We start from the raw sequence: 20,109 nt of genomic DNA on the forward strand, positions 1-20,109 counted from the left end.
TCATTGTCGTAGCCACAGAAACGCAAGTGTAGATATGAATATTTAAATATATAAACTAATACAAACACCGGACCATAAGCCGCGACTTTTGTCCTCAGGTTTGAACCCCGCGGCTGAAGCCACAAAGCGGCTTGTTTGCGGATTTTTCCCGATTTTTCAGATTTCGATTAATTTTCCGATGTGCTCCATGTTACAGTGCTAACATTTTTAAATCAAAGTAGAAAATACAAATGAAGCATTCAGGTCAGCTGCTGAAGCACACACCCTCATCATGCCGAAAACGAGATGAAATGTCTACGATGCAGCTTTAAAGTTGTAGATATCCGCGGCTTGAGAAAGTAGAGATTTAAAAATATAGAGAGATGTGGCTTATAGACAGGTGAGCTCGAAATTTACGGTACGTGTATATGTATGTTTGGTTGTGTGTAATAGCCAGGCTGTATCTTACTTGACACTCACGTGGGGATGAAACACAACTCACACACACACAAAAACACAACTCTCTCTCTCTCACTAACACAACTCCCACACACACACACAAACACAACTCACATACACACACAACTCTCACTCTCTCTCACAAACACAACTCCCACACACACAATTCACAGTCTCAAGTGGTGGAAGACCAAGGCTAGTGGCTGGAGTCTGGTGCTGACGGTCCCAGCATGCACCTGCAGCTGTCACGCAGGTCTCCTGGCAGACTTGTGTATCACCCGGATGCTCCACTTTTCCATGACAACGCCGCAGTCAATGTACCCCTTCCCAGCGGGCAATGGTAGGGATGAATCACAAGTACATCTGTTGTAACAGCGCCCCAAGCTTTATCGGATCACCAACTTCCATCAGCATCGCCAAGTGTATTGTTCATACCGCTTATAAACAAAAGAAGAGACAACATGTTTGATGAATGATTGATGTCCTTCTGTGGGCGGTTTGGATATTAATCAACGTCAGCGGCCCACACGCCACCGGGGCTGTAACTGCTGAAGATGAGACAAGACAAAGTAGACGGAGCTTCAACAAGACACCTTGGGATGCCCGGATGCAGGTGAGCACAGCTTACCTGCCTTAGTGGCCCAGTGACGCATTGATAAAACACTCTTCTCCACCAAGTCAGGAGGAGATCTCGCCTCGGACAAACATTTATCGTGAGACGTCTCGAGACAGCTATTTATAGTTGTTGATGTTGCCTCATTAATAACTCGGTGTAAATCCTCAACCAACCAACCAACCAACCAACCAACCAACCAACCAACCAATCTCACTCACCCTCACTCTATACTCGTGTTTATAGTCCTGCCCCCGTGCGACTGTACGTAAAGACAAAAGACCGTTATTTTTCAATTTGTCCAAATGTTATTTTCCGCCATACATTGCTACGTCACACCGGTCCATAGTTTTCAATAAATTATTCATTTTTGTTTGACCGCCAGGATTTTTTTCAAAGTCGTGTGGGGTGGTGGTATAAAGTGACAATACGCATAGGAACAACACACCTGCGTGCGTGTCTCTGTGTGTGGTAGATAACACTTCACTGCTTGAAGCAGTTGTGATATCCCAGATGGTTTCTAAGGTGAGTTGGGTTCACTGTACAGACCACACTAATGCTACTGTTCACACTAGACTAAAGCTGTACAGGCTATACACTGATGTAACAGCCTCCACTGGACAGTCTGTGAACTGTGAACTGTGAACTAGAGAGATTGGTGCTACAGGACAGTCAACAGACGCCGGGACATTCAGCAACATTGCACCTGTAGCACGAGGTGTCAAAAGTCTGAAAATGTCACAGCAATCCTGAATACGATGCCAGATGTCACCAAGATGAACTTGAAGTGTACTTTATATCTGAGCACCTGTAAACGACTTCAGCCAACAGAATGGATTTTGTTACCCAACACCTAACAAGAATGTACAGACTGTAGACTACTAGAGGACGTGATGTAGACTACTACAGGACGTGATGTAGACTACTACAGGACGTGATGTAGACTACTAGAGGACTATTAGAGGACATGATGTAGACTACTAGAGGACTACTAGAGGACGTGATGTAGACTACTACATGACGTGATGTAGACTACTAGAGGACTATTAGAGGACATGATGTAGACTACTAGAGGACTACTAGAGGACGTGATGTAGACTACTAGAGGACACGAGGTAGACTACTAGAGGACGTGATGTAGACTACTAGAGGACGTGAGGTAGACTACTAGAGGACGTGGACTCTGCCTCTTGTACCATTCCGTTACCTCAAGGACTGTATCTTGGCGAGGTCGACAAAATAAATTAATTCATCGCCGGCCTCATTGTACTCAGACCGATTTTATGCAATATTCTCCAACGTAAGCTTGTCGTCTTCCTCTCGGTCATCGTCTATGATTCCAGAACCCTTAAGTCCACTTCACTTGGATTAACCTTTAAATCTCCTGTGTCCCCTGTCCCTAAACCCTCCCCAACTCGCTTCCTTTGCCGACTGTCTTTCATAATCTCTTTGACTGCCTCAGTACAAAGTCGTCGATACATTCTGGTCAAAGATTCTTCCAGAGCGGATCTTTTGTCTCTGGATTGGCACTTTCATGGTTCTTTCAATGGCATTTATGACCTGCGCGATAATGGACTTCCATCATTTTAATAATGTTGCCACGTTATGGTCATCTTCGATAACATTGATATCATCTTTACATCCTTTCCTACCGACAGGCTGAATGAAAGTCGTGGTGTTAGGGTGATTCAGATGACTTGGGTGCTTTCGGTGCTGAAGTCATGGGGTTGTGGTGTCTGGAGGGCATTAGCCAGTTCCAACAACATCCAGGAATGTGTTCCCTCAGTGGCAATGTATTTTCTTACTTCCAGCACAAACATCGCTCAAGCCACTCCAATAAAAGCTGTATTTGTTCTCCACGCCTTATTATGATCCACAAAAGTGGCAGCTAGAAGACATTTGCCTTTCAATGGTCGGCTTTATAAATCACTGTAGGCTTTTTCACATGCCAGGCTTTGTACAAAAGACCAGGGTATCCTATTCCAGTCTGCCTTAGAAGTGCTCGCTTCTTTTCTGTGCTAATGAATATCTTTTATGGAATTTCTCCCAAAACAGAGCAGCTTCATTGACGCTGAACACCTGCCCTGGCTGCCACTCCTTCTCTTCGCGAAATTCCTTAAATTGGCAAGAAACCCGTTAGCATCTTCCACAGATGTCTATTCTACAGCAATGTTCACTGATCAGCAGAGGTCTGTTCACTGCAATGTTCACTGTACGTAGCTCATACATTTCTGCGTATCTTGGCTGAAGGGAAAGTCCATGGAGGTTGATCCCTCGCCATCTCTCTCATTGTATAATCACATACAGAGAATGCGCTGGGTTGGACTGTACCTGAATATAGACACGTGGTCTCTTGACAGCAGCCCTGTCTCCGCACTAGTGTCGCACTCAGCACGTGACATGAGCATCTCGCACGTGATGTACACGTCTTCACGCCCTCGGGCAGCCACAGTAACGGTTACATGTTCTCTCTCTGTCTCGTGTGTCCACTCGTGGATGCAGTCATGGCAACAGTCGCAGCAACTGATTTTGCTGTAAAATAAAGTATTTGCATTAATTCGACCTGTTCTTGTAAGAAGCTCCATTTCTTCTTTCTTCTTGAGAGCAGTCTGACAAGACACGCAATCACAGCTGATATATTGTAGCACAGAGAGAGAGAGAGCTACATGAAATATAATCCAAAGTAGATTTTTTAAAAGATCATTCTTAATTAGACAAAATGCCGCAGCGACACACTTCCGTAGTGACCTTACAGTCACATTGTACACACTTATTGTACATACTGTATTGTACACACTGTGTATATTGCGCCTGTTTGTCTACAAGAACTCATTCGCTGTTACCAACCCCAGCGGACCCTTCGTTCAGCAGCACACTTCAGACTTGAACGACCGAGTGTTCAGTCAGGGAATGCTAACAAGAAGACTGCGGGTTTCAGATCCTTCTCCAATGTAGCCCCGCTTTTGTGGAACTCGCTTCCCCTCTCGACCAAGGAGTCTGATAGTATTGGATCTTTCAAGAAAAATCTGAAGACTCACTTGTTTAAACTTATTTGAAGTTTTCATTTGACCTGCAGTTTGGTGGCTGCTGGGATCACCGCGCATTGAGCGCATCTTTGTGATGCGGATACTAGCGCGTTATAAAACTACATCATCATCATCATATATTGTATTGTACACTGTATATGTTGTATGTTACACAATCTACATACTGTATTGTACACACGTATTGTACATGCTGTATTGTATATACTGTACTGGTAGATGTATTGGACTGAGTATGTTGACCGAAGCTCACGTGCCCCCAACGACTGCCCCAGTGTGTGTCTGTGACCTGTACTGTGACGTGTACACAAACCTCGGTCAAACGTTCGACGAAGATTATAAACGTCAGTTATGGCGATGCACTCTGCTGACATCGTATTTCCATCGACCCCCGATGATGGTGTGTTTTTGTGCCAGTCTGCCTCCCGACACATGAATGTTGTAGACCACTGAGGTGTTCACTGTCGTGTTCACTGTGGTTGCCTCTGTACCAGTCCTCCGTGTGCGCGTAGAAAGCGGCAGTCACGTGGTCTGGTGTCACGTGTCGTCGCTAGAAGTTCCTTCACAGTTTCAAACCAAGTGCTCAAACCATCCTTCCTCCTGAATGCCTTTTATCCTGTGTTGTTTCTTCTCTCTGTCTTTAGTGGTTTTTATTATGTAATTTTTAATGTTTATTTTTAGTCGCTATAGGTATGGCTGCATACTTTGTTTCGTTCTTGAAAAGTGGAAAACTGCGCTAGAAAATAATTATTATTATTATTATTATTAACGTAGTTTTCTTTATGTCATGGATATACGCATCTATATTTCATGTTAACAAAGTGGTTTTCTATAGGAACGTTAAGAACCGACCACAGCTGCGATATAGCGAAGATGATTTTATTTCAGAGGAAAAACAACGAATTATCGGATCGCTTACCATCGCCAGTTTCATCAAACACGTGTCACCATCTTCCTTTCCTATCGACACACTTGACTGGTCATTTTTACTCTCGTTCTTCTGTCAGTCCTTTCGCTGCTGAGCAAAGAACACAAAAAGTGAACAATATGGTGTAACAGCAGGAGGAGGAACCATTCACTGCCCCTCTTCATGTCAACACAACATTTATATTGTAACAACAGATGGGGGATTATTGACTGCACCACATCATGTCGACACCAGCACAATGCAAATAATTATTGACCTCGACAGAGGCAAACATTTCTTAAACGTCGCTTCACAGAGTGCAGCTGTCAGGGTAGAGTCTATCACCAGCTGTCAGAGTAGAGTCTATCACCAGCTGTCAGGGTAGAGTCTATCACCAGCTGTCAGAGTAGAGTCTATCACCAGCTGTCAGAGTAGAGTCTATCACCAGCTGTCAGAGTAGAGTCTATCACCAGCTGTCTGGGTAGTCTATCACCAGCTGTCAGAGTAGAGTCTGTCACCAGCTGTCAGGGTAGAGTCTATCACCAGCTGTCAGAGTAGAGTCTACCAACAGCTGTCAGTGTAGAGTCTACTACCAGCTGTCAATGAATGTTAACTGTGTCTTTTCCCCAGTGCACGTGACCTCATCAGAACTGTTTTCCCGGAGGACGACCCCCCGGTGATACATCAAAGGCTACAATAGGATGGAAAACGTGGACGTTTGATTCACTGTACTTAATTACTCACTCAAACACGCTCATATTTTGACCTTAGCCGTGATTCCTGGGATTCTGTGGATTTCGTGATGAGGACGGAAACCTTGTACAGGTCTTTTCAACAACAAATGGATTGACAGAAGGATGAAGAGGCCAAGTACAAAAGTGGCGAGTATGTTAGATAAAACCCTGCGACGACACGCGAGTCTGCTACCCACAGGACACTTTTCTTCAGAAAGAAAACTGAAGGCAAAAAGCGGATCAGACTACACCCCTCCTCCCTTCTTCCTCCTTGTGACATAAGGCAAGTGTTGGCCTTATTCCTAAAATGAACAATCCGTAAAAGGTTTAGTTCCGGTAAAGAGATTTAAATATACTTGGGCGGGAGCCGACATGAAGCTGTCTCTTGTGTGTTTTCTAACTGGACAGTTTAATGAGTGCCACCTCTAATACCCACAAACCAATAACACAACATGGTGTCAGAAGTGAGCAGCAAAGTGCTAGCTGTGTGATTTCTCCAGAAAACTTTCAGGTGGGCACGTTTTTCTCATTTTGAAATATTGCGTCGTACGTTCGCAAAGTGACATTTCTCGCAAGATGGCGGAGACACATCAGAGACAACACTTCACTGCAAACGTTCCTGTTCCCTCAAAGCTGGATTTGTCTTCTAACATTGAAGTAAATTGGAAAAAATTTATTCGTCAGTGGCAGAACTATGAGGTAGCTACGCGCCTTGATAAAGAAGATTCAGCTTATCGTTGTGCAGTTCTATTAGCTTGCATTGGTGAGGACGCACAAGAAATCTATGAAGGATTATCCTTTGCAGAAGGGGAGAACGACAAAGATATTGAGACTGTCATCGACAAGTTCAGCGACTTTTGTTTGGGTAGCACCAGGGCCGTGCTTAGGGGCAGGCGGACGAGGCATCTGCCTAGGGCCCCGCGCTTCAAGGGGCCCCGCCCTTTTGATTGATATGGTAACTAGGCATATGGAAGTGTAGTCAGCCGTATCACATTCGTGGCGTGAGGGCCCCGCACATGTCCTTTGCCTCGGGCCCCGCGGGGGCTAAGAACGGGCCTGGGTAGCACACATGAAGTGTATGAGAGCTACAAGTTTCATAGCCGAAACCAAAACAAGGATGAGTCAGTTGATACTTACGTCGCAGCTTTACGCAAGTTAGCAAAATCATGTGATTTCAAAGATGTTGACCGCATGATTCGTGACAGACTTGTGATCGGTGTTCAAGATGACACTATGCGTGAAAAATTGTTGCAGAAGAAAACACTCAAGCTTCCAGAAGCAATAGAAATTTGCAGAGCTCATGAGACGTCCAAGACTCAAGCACACTCGATGTTGGCAAGCAACAGCGAGAGTACAGTTGAAGAAAACCATCAACAAGATTCAGAAAGGTCAGCGAAAAGTTCGTTGCGGTACGAAGCCAGGCCTTCGGGGAAAACCAGAGACTAAGCCATGCTCTCGATGCGGAAAAGGTTCCCACAACAGAGATGGTTGTCCTGCAAAGAACGCTAAATGCAGAAAATGTTCCAAGATTGGTCACTATGCTGCAGTCTGTCGCTCTTCAGGTTCTTCTAAGATTCACACAGTGGAAGAGGAAGAAGAAGACGAAGAAGCTTACATGGGTATGATTGTAGACAGTGTGACAACAGATCCTTGGAAAGTCAGTCTCCTGATGGAAGACACAGAGAATGTATTTAAGCTTGACACCGGAGCTGATGTTACCGTCGTACCTCAGACCGCAGTTCCAGCAGCCAAGCGACCATTGCAGAAAGTGCGCAAGAAACTGTATGGTCCAGGTCGTGTTGAGATAGCTGTGGAAGGCATGTTCAAGGCAAAACTGACATACAAGAATGTCTCTACACTGCAAGATGTGTATGTCGTAAAAACACTTGAAGAACCATTGCTAGGTCGACCAGCCATTACAGCTTTGAAGTTGATTGAGAGAATCAACACAGTTATAGAAGACCACGAAAAACAGTACAAGGAAGAATTCCCAAAACTCTTCAGAGGACTAGGAAGTCTACAAGATCCTTACAAGATTCGTCTGAAAGAAAAGCTGTTCCATATGCAGTAGCAGCTCCAAGACGCTTACCTTTGCCCTTGAAACAGAAAGTCAAGGCAGAATTGGATCAACTTGAAGAACAGGGAGTGATTCGCACAGTCACCAAGCCCAGTGATTGGTGCGCCCCAATAGTAGTGGTGCCCAAGAGCGACGAGAGAGTCAGAATCTGCGTCGATCTGAGCAAACTAAATGAAGCAGTTCGCAGAGAGAACTACCCGTTACCGTCAACAGATGAACTGTTAGCCCAGCTGTCAGGAGCAAAAATGTTCACAAAGCTTGATTGCAAAAAGGGTTTCCATCAACTTCCACTGGATGAAGGAAGTCAGGAGTTAACAAACCTTCATTACACCTTTTGGAAGTACTGTTATACACGCTTACCCTTCGGGATAAGTTCAGGGCCAGAAGTATTTCAACGACGAATGTCTCAACTTCTGGCGAACCATGAAAATGTGATTTGTGACATTGACGATCTGCTCATTTTCGGTAAGAACAAGCAAGAACATGATCGTCACTTGAAGAAAGTGATGTCGACGCTTCAAGAAGCGGGCATTACCCTGAACGATGAGAAGTGCCAGTTTGCCAAAGAGAAGATATCCTTTCTCGGGCACATCATCTCGAAAGATGGGATCGCCATCGACCCAGAGAAACTGTCTGCTGTGAAGAATTTTCCCAAGCCAGAGAACATTTCTGATCTCAGAAGATTGTTAGGAATGGTTAACCACGTTGCGAAGTTTGCAGGCCCTAACCTCGCAAACGACAGCAAACCGCTACGTGACCTGCTCAAGAAAAAACATAGAGTGGTGTTGGGACACTGCTCAAGAAACATCGTTTGAGAAGATTAAGAAACAGCTGACTGAAGCTCCAGTGTTGGCACACTATGGTACTGACAAAACGACCGTCGTCTCAACAGATGCTTCATCTTTCGGTCTCGGTGCAGTATTACTTCAGAAACAGTCAGATGGTCACCTCAAGCCAGTTTTCTACGCATCAAGAAGTATGACGGAAACTGAGCGCAGGTACGCGCAAGTTGAGCGTGAAGCACTCGCAGTGACTTGGGCGTGTGAAAAGTTCTGTGACTACATCACAGGACTTCGTGATCTGACAATCGAACTGACCACAAGCCATTATTGGCTCTACTGAAAACAAAGAACTTGAAGATCTACCTCCGAGAATTCAGAGATTCCTGATGCGCCTGATGAGGTTCAAGTACAACATTGTCTACACAAAAGGCAAGAATCTCGTGACTGCTGACACACTCTCACGAGCCCCAGCAAGAAACACTCCGACAGATGAGAGAAGTGAAGAAGAAGAGATCTTCATCAAGCAAGTGATTCAGAGCTTGCCAGCCAGTGAAAAACGCATCGAAGAAATCAAGAACGAGACTGCAAGAGATACTGTTTGTAAGACAGTGCTGTATTATCTCCACAATGGATGGCCACGTTCTAGTCCAGAACATGAAGAACTGAAAGCATTTTGGACAGTACGTTCAGAAGTCACAGAACATGATGGACTTCTTCTCTACAGATCAAGACTGATCATCCCTGAAGTACTGAGAACAGACATTCTCCACAGACTTCACATTGGACATCAAGGCATTGTAAAATGTCGTGCCTTGGCCAGAGAGAGCGTTTGGTGGCCAAAGCTTTCTCAGCAGATAGAGTCCATGGTACAGAAGTGCACAATTTGCATCAAGGAGAGGCCGATTCCCCTGAGCCACTCATTCCCTCTGTCACACCAGCATTCCCTTGGCAGAAAGTTGGCATGGACATCTTTGAACTGAAAAAAGAACAGTACTTACTGGTGGTGGACTATTATTCACGTTATATTGAGTTGGCACACCTAAAGAATACTTCGGCGGAAACAGTCATCAACCATGTTAAGAGCATTTTTTCCCGCCATGGAATTCCACAAATCGTCATCTCAGACAACGGCCCGCAGTTCTCCAGCAAGCAGTTCCAAACGTTCGCTCAACAGTACGAGTTCACTCACACAACAAGCAGCCCGTACTATCCACAAGCGAATGGCGAAGCCGAACGCGCCGTTCAAACTGTGAAATCAATCCTGAAGAAGGCAGATGATCCTTATTTAGCGATTCTCACATATCGCGCTACGCCACTTCAGCAAGGTCTCAGTCCAGCAGAACTGTTGTTCGGGAGAAGACTACGCACCTTGGTCCCCACCATACCATCTCAGTTTTCCGAGCAAAAGGAAAAGGAAAAAGAAAGGAAGGACTTTCAGAAGAAAGACGAGATGCAGAAGTTGAAACATAAACAGAACTTCGACAGAGCACACCGTGCCAGACCAGCCGCTGAGTTGGAACCAGGTCAGCCAGTTTGGGTGAAGCCAACCCAGACACCAGGGACAATCATCAAGTCTCTGCCCAACAGATCATATGAGGTAGAGACTCCCTACAGTCGCCAACGACGCAACCGCCGTCTCTTGATTCCCAGAGATCCCAATCCAGAGACTCCCAGACCTATCCCAAAGACTCTGTCGTCCCTTATTCCAACAAACCCAAAGTCCGAAGAGGATCCCGACCCCTTGTCTGGTCTACACTCAGATGATCCAGACGTTACTGTTGACAATCCAGAGCCATGTCCAGGAGCCGCAGCCAGGAAGGTGCCAGCGTCCAAAGTCATCGCTCCTCCAGACCAGCCTGTCAAGACTACCAAGAGTGGTCGCACCATCAAGATCCCACAGAGACTTGACTTGTAAATGATTGACTCGAATCAAACGCACATAGACTTGAATAGGAAATTCAAGAATATTAAAATTAATGTTAATTAAGTTATATTGAAACAATGTCCATTTTAAAGAAAGGGAGATGTGACATAAGGCAAGTGTTGGCCTTATTCCTAAAATGAACAATCCGTAAAAGGTTTAGTTCCGGTTAAGAGAGTTTAAATATACTTGGGCGGGAGCCGACATGAAGCTGTCTCTTGTGTGTTTTCTAACTGGACAGTTTAATGAGTGCCACCTCTAATACCCACAAACCAATAACACAACACTCCTCCACCAGCTTCACTTGCTGCCAGTCGGAGCTGGCATTGATTACAAGATGGCCACACAAGATGACACTGTGCCTCCAGTGTCTCCTGGGCCTTACCTTGGCATACCTGTCTGAGCTACTGATGCATTAGACCACCCGTCGGTCTCTTTGATCTCTTTGTGTTGTCCTCGGTGTCCTGCGCATCAGACGAGAGAAATTCGTTCCTTGGGGCCCAGCGTTTGGCATTCTTTGTCTCTTTCTCTCCGAACTGTCTACCTGTCCGGCCATTCATGACCCAGCGAACTCTTCCGCTTACTCATGAATTCTTCATGTTCTACACGCTCCATTCATGCTAACTCTGTCATCCGTCAGGTGTGGCTTCTGTTTCTGTGTTGTATGATTAGCTCCCCTTCCTTTGAAGTCTTTCCTGCGGGTAGCTGAGTGGTTACAGCGTACATACATATATATACCCGTTAAATAGAAAGTTGCTGTTGATGGAAGTTAACGGGTAGAGTCACTGTTGGTCCTTACATGTTGAACGGTATTCCCCCTTACACACACTCACACACACACTCACACACACACACACTCACACACACACTCACACACACACACACTCACACACACACTCACACACACACACACACTCCGCCTGACTATTAACTAACGTGATGCTGGGTGGAAGATGAGTAATGGCGGAAAATGTCTCTACCCCTATCACACCCGGCTACTAATTTTAGCCAGAGCAGGCGACACACTCACCACTACCTACCCGTGTCTTGACTCGCTCTTCCTGTCCTTCCATGGCGCCTCTCGCAGAGTCCATGTTTGTTTCCATAGAAACCATGACATTCTTTTGTGCGTCACGTCGTGACGCAATGCGCGGTGAGTTGCGTCATCCCGTCACGTGACCTCCCGTGATGCCCTAGGATCGTACCACAGATCTAATAACGAAAACTAACGTTCGACAAACAACATCGCGATGTCACCTTGAGCCGTGATGGACATTTCTACACCATCATCTGACATGTCAGACTCTCAGTATAATATATTGTCTTGTTGTTTGTTTGTTTGTTGTTTTGTACCTTCATCTCACGATGTGAAGTGATCATGTGACTGTAGAGTCTGTCTTTGTTGCAGTACGGACAGATTCACGTGGTCTTCAAGGAGATGATGCTGGCGAAGTATGGACAGGACATCTGGCACAAAGTGCTGTGAGTAGTTGTCTCACCTCTCTGTCACACACTCCACCTCTCCCTTGTCAGGTGGCTTCATGTCAAACCACACAAGTGGCTTCATGTCAAACCACACAAGTGGCTTCATGTCAAACCACACAGGTGGCTTCATGTCAAACCACACAGGTGGCTTCATGTCAAACCACACAGGTGGCTTGTCAGGTTGGATAATTGACTGACACCACAAGCTGAGCTCCGCAATTTGATTAAAATGCACAAACACCCGGAGTATCTGTCCGTCTGCCGTCCTCAGCGTCAGGTTGCTAACGTCCTTCTTTCTTTCCCTCAACAGCAAAGAGGCCAAAATGGACGGAGAGGAGGACTTCTTGCAGTTCAGGAACTACGCTGACGAGCGGTTCGTTGGACTCATTGTCGCCATTTCCGACTGTGTCAGTAAGTGTGACATGTCACAACTCCCAGACTTGCACTAGTGTCAAATGTTGCTAGAGTCAGACTGTCGGTGCCGGATGTCATATTGTGTTTGTGTCAGTACAAAGCTTTTAGTGTCTCAGTGTCACCTTCACAACTATCTGTAAGTGGTTGAAAAATCCCCTCCATTGTCACCCTACAGGTAATTAGATCGGTTGTTACTACTGCTACTACTACTGCTGCTACTATTATTATTAAGCATTTGTACACGCACACAACAATGGCACGTACACAAAACATTCACTCTCTTTTATCCACTCACACACACACACACAGAGCTTCACGCCTCAGTGCACTTCACTGTGTGAGGTTCAGAAGCAGACGTCAGGCGGCCTTTGTGACCGTCGTCCTTATAGTGAGTGCATGGCTCCCATGTGGAGACATAGAAAGCAGCCAGGGCCTGCGAAAATACAGACTGTGCTACCGACATCGACATTGTCGTCGTCATCTAGACAAGGGGACGAGCGACATGACTTGTCCACTCACCGCGTCCAAATCGAGGCCAGAGCAACCATCCGGAGCAGATCTGACGAAAATGTCGAGCTCCACAGACAAAAGAATTGACAACATGAATGGTAAAATACAAAAACAAATAAATTCAGAGACAAAGCGGAAGTTGTTAAACAAAATATGGCGCTGAAGTAGAAGATCTCTAAGCTGGAACACAAACTAGAGGATATAGAGGGAGAAACAGACGTAAAATGTAGTTTCGTTTATTACTTGTTACTTCCCGAGAAGTAGAGGGCCGCAGCAACACTTCGCCAGCGGACTTGGTATAGGGCAGCCCCCCTCAGTGGGCCCATGTGGTTCCCACGTCCTTTGCCTCGCTCTCTACTGTTCTTTTCCAAGTCTACTTTGGTCTCCCAACTCTCCTCTTCCCCTCAGGGTTCCAGTCACGTGCCTGCCTGGCTATGGTGTCAGCTGGTTTGCGCAGGGTGTGTCCTATCCACCTCCAGTTGTGCTTTTTGATGTCTTGGTTAGTGGCATTCTGGTTGGTTCTTGTCCACAGGCTGCTGTTGGAGATCTTTCCAGGCCATCTTATTCCCAGAATATGGCGTAGGCATCGGTTAGTAAAGGTCTGGAGCTTGTTGTTGATGGTGTTTGTCACTCTCCAGGTTTCACAACCATACAGCAGATGAAGATGCGGGTCTTACTGATGAAGGATAATGCTCGGGAGTTCCAGATGCGGCGAAGGCTGTGTAAAGCATGCCTGGTCTTGTTGATGCGGCTTTTGATGTCATCGTCCGCTCCACCGTCCTTGTTGACAATGCTCCTTAAATACGTGAAGCGGTTTGTTTCCAGGATGTTCTCTCCTTGAAGTTGGATTGCGAGGTCCTCAAACAGAGACCTTGGCAGACGGTCAAGATTCCATACAATTCCCCCTCCATGATAAGCTCAAGTTGGAGCAAAACATAGAAATAGAGGGAGTCCTCTGTCGGAGGTGGTCACCCCCCATCCATCTTATCATTGTCAACGTTGCCAAGTTCAAGAATATTAGAAAAAGCTCTGTCTGGACCCCAAAAGCTGAAGGAAAATGTGTCTGGAATCTTCATCTCGGAAGACTTCACATCCAGGGTAAGAGACTTTGTCGCAAACTTCGATCGTTTCTTAGACAAGTCATCGACAGCAAACAAATTGAAACAATAGGGCTTTTCTTCGCTTCCACACACTCGTCATTGAGGGGAGGGTAGATGTGTTCCACCCGTCTACAAACAGCCTGAAGGAAGGACGGTTATGCTGGCACAAAAAAACGCTGCTAAGAGAAATGAGGTATCAAAGTTTGAAGATATAAGAAAGTGCATCGAAGACCAGTAAAATCCTCGGTCCCCCTGCTGTCTGTGTTCCAGACATGGTGCTTACGATAATGTGGGATGTACAAGGACAAGTACAAACTAAGAATATCATGATTCAGAGAGTTTTGCAGAACGTTTAAGATCTTTGCCTTATTGAAGACTTTGTCATGTCAGTTGACTGATATCGAAAATGTCTTCTCACGACTATGTTGTGTACCTGACCTCACGTGAACAGAGCCTCAAGGGCGGTGTAGCTGTTTGCATTTTCTTAAAATAAATAAGCTTGTTTTGAACTTTGGAAGATATTATTGCTGCCTGTGAGTAGGTAGCCCCAGAAAGATCAATAATCTATGGCGATGACAATAGTGATGGGATAAAAAAAATGTAGGTCACCATTTGAATCAATTAGCTAGAGAACACCTGAGCTCAACGATGTTCATTATTCTGTAAATTCGGTCAGAAGCTTATAAAGTTCTGCAAAGAATTTGGCATTTTTACTGTTAGCAGCAGGTGATCTGGTGACGTCTGAAACACAATTGTAAACCTACTGTAACATGCAAGTAACCAGCAGTCTGTGATATTGATATGGGCCAGATGGCCTCCCAAAAACGGAAGAAATAATTTGTCTCCTCTCTCTCTCTCTCACACACACACATACCGCGCGCGTGCGCACGCACGCACAAAAAGTTTAAGAAGCACTGATCGATTCGTAGCAACGAAATTTTCGGTGACATTTGAAATTTTTAATGTTTGTTGGAGATTTTTTATACTGTTTTTACTTTTAGACATAACACATAAAATGTCATATTTAAGAATATAAAACAACGTGTGCCCATAAATAACAGTCACTTAAGAGCCAAACAAGCTGTCCAAGTCACTGTATACACAATCTCTTATCAGTTTTGTTCCAGTCACAGAGTTATGTGAAATATTTCATCGACTCTTGTGCTCTAATCTTCTTTTGCCTAAACCTGCTCCTAATACCCTCCGACACAAACTTTTTACCCAAGGTCTTGTGACCTGTCATCCTCGTTTTTTGTCACCTGAAAGTAATCTGTCCTCAGGTGTCACTCGTGGTGCAAATCTTACACAACAAACAGGATTAAACAAGTCTATGTTCTGTCCACATCTCTCTCCTCCTGTCCGACACGGATGTTAATGGTCTCACACAACTCAAGTATTGAAATCACAGCAGAGGCCTTGGCGCCCTGAGTGTGGACACTGCAACAACCGCGAGACAGATGCCGAGCTAGACCCGCCCCACCAGCCACACACATATTCTAAGTGCATAACCATAACAATGTACATCATTATTGTTGCGGATTTCCAGCAAACCGAGTTCAAGCATTTATTTTAAAAATTGCATCCCAGCAAACTACCTTAAATTTCTTTCTGGTTGTTTCCTGCTCATTCCAGAAAAATATGTTTGCATGAGCTATTAGGTTTATCTGAAGAGCAGTTTGTCTATACCGTGAACTCTCCAGGCCCTTGTGAGGCTTGCGATTAGGTGCGTAAGTCCCCAGGTACACGTGTGCACATGCCGACATGTTTGCAAGCCATCAATCACTAAAGCAATTAAAATTACAGCCATGCACACACTGCGACCGCCAGACCAAAGCTGCTCACAACAGACAAGATCTTAATTAGTCTGGCTCATACTTAATCTGGAATTTTCTGCTTGTCGATCACGTGACATTTTAACCGGAAATACTAAATGTCAAGCAGTTGATTAACCCCATACCTGCTGGTATACCTTCACACACAGACGGGTAGACAGGCAGCCAAACACAAACTCCACCAAGTGCAAACTTCCTAGGTGTAGATGGTTGTTTGAAGGACATCCATTGGCAGTGCAAGGACTGTATACAATTATACATGTTCTTCAGCAGAAGGAGTAACAACCATACTTTGCCCTCAATCGGGAAAACAAGAAATCTGTAATCTAGACTTATTGTTGGTCAAGCAATGAACCTACAGTTGGCTTGTGTTAGTACACAGCTGTATCTACATTATACTAAAGGTAAAGCGATGTATTAACATTGTACATACAAAGGTGAAATATAAACGAGTCTAAGCTGCACCCATCCCGAAAAATACTGCATGTAGTCTGTTTGTGAATGTTTTGGTGATGACACAAACTCTTACTCGGTCCTGTCATGTTGCAGAGGAAAGTACGGAGAACATTCTGGAGGAGTTTGGCTATTTCTTCATCAAATACTGTCTTCGTTTCGGTTACGACAACATGCTGCGAACTCTCGGCAATAACATCGTCAACTTCGTCCAGAACTTGGACTCCCTTCATTCGCTTCTCTCCCTTACCTACAAGGGCATCAACCCACCGTCTTTCAGGTAAACTGAGCGTGGAACATCGTTTTATTATTCCTGCTTCGAGTGTTTTTATTTGGGGTAGGTTGTTTAGATGATGTAGTCAAGAGATTCACTGTTCCTGACTTTCGTTTTCGACTGAAACCAAGAAAAGCCGACGCAGAAAATAAGTGTAACAGTGCTTGAAGAGTGAGAAGAGTGAATTTTAAACAGCATTAGAAGAGCAGTCTGTAGCTTTGTGTGGTATAACAATGCATTTGGACTAGGTTGTGTTGTTAAAATCTTGGAGGTGGAAACTGTCAGGGCTGCATGCAGTTATCGTCATCTATGTGTGGTGCGTGTGCGGACGTTTTGCCGACTGGCTTTTCGCCGCCGGACGTTTCGCCGCATTATGTCAGAGAGAGAGAGAGAGCTTACTTACTTCTCAAAGAATGAAAGTAACTACTAGATTACACAATAATTCTTTATTTCAAACAAATTTTACACACAGACTTCACAGACAGTTCACTTTGATTGTCACAGATTATGCGCAACAGCTTTGAGAAAAAACATTGATACAATGGCGAGAGAAATGTGTGAGCTAACGGTTCACATGAGGAGGGATAGTGAGAGAGAGTTCACTGATACATTGATACAATGGCGAGAGAAATGTGTGAGCTAAGGGGCGTCACACACTCGACTTCGGCTAAAGGTCCCGCGTGAAATGCCGAAATGAAGTGCCCCGCGCCGAAACGTCCGGCGGCGAAACGCCGGTCGACAAAACGTCCGGCTCCAAAACGTCCGGCGGCGAAACGTCCGGCTCCAAAACGTCCGGCGGCGAAACGTCCGTGTACCGTGTGGTGTGACTATAAAATACTTGTCATGAAGCCGACCACTCATGACAGTCTTACTAACAGCTGGACATTGTAGCTTCCCGTCAAACAGACTTGCAAGCGTTTGACAATGAAAGTGTGTATGTAGAGCACACAAACTACTGACCAGCAACAGTCCAGCATCACTGCACACTACTCATGCACGTCCTAGTTGACTGCAGCCATTCATCACAAAAAAAAATAAATAAAGGTTGCGCTGCCACAGACCACTGAACACTCTACCCAAGCACCACTACCCTCAGTTCTACCCATTTGCAACGGGGTATTTTTCTCAATGACTCGACAGCACGGTAAAAGAGCTTCTTTTCTGAGGAAATCAGGAAAAAGACTTGCCGACCTTCTCGCAGGCCCACAAACCTGCAACGTACTGTACTAACTGTAGGTCAACAGGTCAACAGGTCAACAGCTGCTCGGAAAGAAAGCCCATTACCTTTTACCTGCTGGCAAAATAACCGCAAAGCCCAGGATAAAATCTGCCCCTGACTTAGGCTAGTCTTGTCAAGAGATTGTGTCGGGTGGGGGTAGGGTGGCAAGGGAGAGAAGTAAGCACGAGCGCACGTGAGACAGAAAAGAGAGAAAGATCTGTTGTCTTGTGTGGCGACACATGTCATCGACAGCTTCTAAACTCAGCCGCTGTCCCTTCTCTCTAGGAGCCTTTCCTGTCCGTTGTCACCGTCGTCGTCGTCGTCATCGTCGTCATCATCGTCGTCGTCGTCGTCCTTCATCATCCCCATTATCACCATAGCCATTCTCAGCATCACCAACTTCACCACCATCATCACCACCATCACACCCTAACAAGCTCCCTGCACCTCGGTGCTCACAGTGCAGACTATTTGCCCCTTTGTCGAGCATCTTAGCGGTTTTCTTGCTAGAAAGCTGGGCTACGGGTGGCAAGCATGGTGCTCAGTCTACCATGGAGCCTCCATCTCAGATTTTATAATTACTTTTCACGAAAGGCTCCTTTTTAATTAAAAAGAATTACCCTGTCTGAAATAGAAGGTTAATAGGATCAAATTGCTGGTTAACTTGGTTCAAATCAATTAATATTCTTCGCGAGATGTTTATCGTCGTCACGGGATGACATGTGGTTTTAATGGTAATGACCAGCCTTTCCTTGCTGTCATCATCGCTATCAGCCTTGCAGGAAGTGACTTAGTCCCACGTCGCTGGAGACACGATTCCACTTGAACTTGGTACACACAAAAAAAGAAAACTATGTTTCTCAAAAGTCACTCCACATAAATGTTTTTAAAAAAGCTCTTTAAAAGGTGTTTCTCCTATTGCTGTCTTTATTGTGGGTGAATTGGTATAACTGAAACACTAACGGTCCAAATGCGACACATCGCAACTGGGGTTTGAACCTGTGGATGTGGCGCACGGCGCGTTTCCACCTACAAACCCTGAAACAGGACTCGACCCGCAAGACATAAAGGCTGTGTTCTGTTTATCCCCCAACTACTCACCCCCTCTTGTTCTCCATCCCTCCCAGTCCGGTCTTCTGTGTCCTCAGTCACCCAGTCACACGACTCTGTCATCCTCAGTCCAACATCTGTCGCGTTATCGACGTTCTCTTCGCACCTTACATCTGTTACTTTCCTCCCTCCTTACCATGATTTCACTTATCGTCCGTCTGTTTATAGCCGTCATCTGTTGTTTATCTTCGATCTTTAACTCTTTGCCGCCTGCTATCGCGAGTTTTACAACCACCTTCGTCAGGTCCTCTTTGTCTTCCTCTACGTTTCTTCTACGTTCTTGGATTTTTAAAAAAATCTTCACCACTTGTATTTTATATTTTTATTCTAAATAAAGATATTGATTATCCTCAACTTTATCGTCAATAAAAATGTAGATGCCTGTAAGTCAACATCCTCGTTAACTAGAGACACAACTTCTCCAAGGTAACATGATAAAGACAGGATTACACTTTAGTAGAGCAAAGACTTGTTTATACACAACAGTTCGCCATTGTGCCTGGCTTACATCGACAAGCGGTTTGAACTCGATGAACAGGCTACCTTGTCTTTGTAGCCGAGCACGTGCCGTATTAGACAGTCTACGTCACATCAAGGTGTAACGACTGCATCACAGGTATGTCAGGTAGACAGTCTACGTCACATCAAGACTACTGACTCACAGTCTACGTCACATCAAAGATGTCTCTGACTATTATGTCAGGTAGACAGCCTACGTCACATCAAGGTGTGCGACAACACATTACTGACTATTAGGTCAGGTAGACAGTCTCCATTACATCAAGGTGTGTGACAACACACTACTGACTATTATGTCAGGTAGACAGTCTCCGTCACATCAAGGTGTGTTCTAGCTCACTGTTCTAACAACTCCCTCGTGTACCCGGTATATATACTCCTCCCGTCACCACCCGCCTGAGCTCCCTCACACCACGACCATGAGACAGAAAATAAATAGTACTGGGGTGTATAGAACTCTCTAGAAACATCTTATTTGAAGCATGTCCATTTAGCATCTTGTCGAAAAGTGCACCTCGTGTGTGTGTGTGTGTGTGTGTTGCATGTGTGTAGTGTATGTGTGTAGTGTATGTGTGTAGTGTATGTGTGTAGTGAATGTGTGTAGTGTATGTGTGTAGTGTATGTGTGTAGTGTGCATTTTTTCTTACTATTTTATTAGTCAATGTAAAAATTAATAA

The 20,109-nt window shown here is 45.1% G+C and overlaps 1 protein-coding gene and 1 long non-coding RNA gene across 2 annotated transcripts in view; one reads left to right on the forward strand and one right to left on the reverse strand.

The window, feature by feature from the left end:
• LOC112572998 (guanylate cyclase soluble subunit beta-2-like) overlaps positions 1-20,109 on the forward strand; it is a 38,081-nt gene that overhangs the window by 4,436 nt on the left and 13,536 nt on the right. The window contains exons 2-4 of the mRNA XM_025253030.1: positions 11,925-11,998; positions 12,312-12,412; positions 16,407-16,590. Coding sequence (XP_025108815.1) covers positions 11,925-11,998; positions 12,312-12,412; positions 16,407-16,590 — 359 coding nt within the window. The remainder of the gene's footprint in view (positions 1-11,924; positions 11,999-12,311; positions 12,413-16,406; positions 16,591-20,109) is intronic.
• Positions 2,448-5,111, reverse strand: LOC112572757. The gene is made up of 3 exons (XR_003101065.1): positions 5,015-5,111; positions 4,409-4,831; positions 2,448-3,583 (listed from the first exon to the last, which is right to left on the reverse strand). It is a non-coding gene; the product is annotated as an uncharacterized LOC112572757 (long non-coding RNA).

This window comes from Pomacea canaliculata, linkage group LG9, assembly GCF_003073045.1.
Source record: "Pomacea canaliculata isolate SZHN2017 linkage group LG9, ASM307304v1, whole genome shotgun sequence".
Lineage (NCBI taxonomy): Eukaryota > Metazoa > Mollusca > Gastropoda > Architaenioglossa > Ampullariidae > Pomacea > Pomacea canaliculata.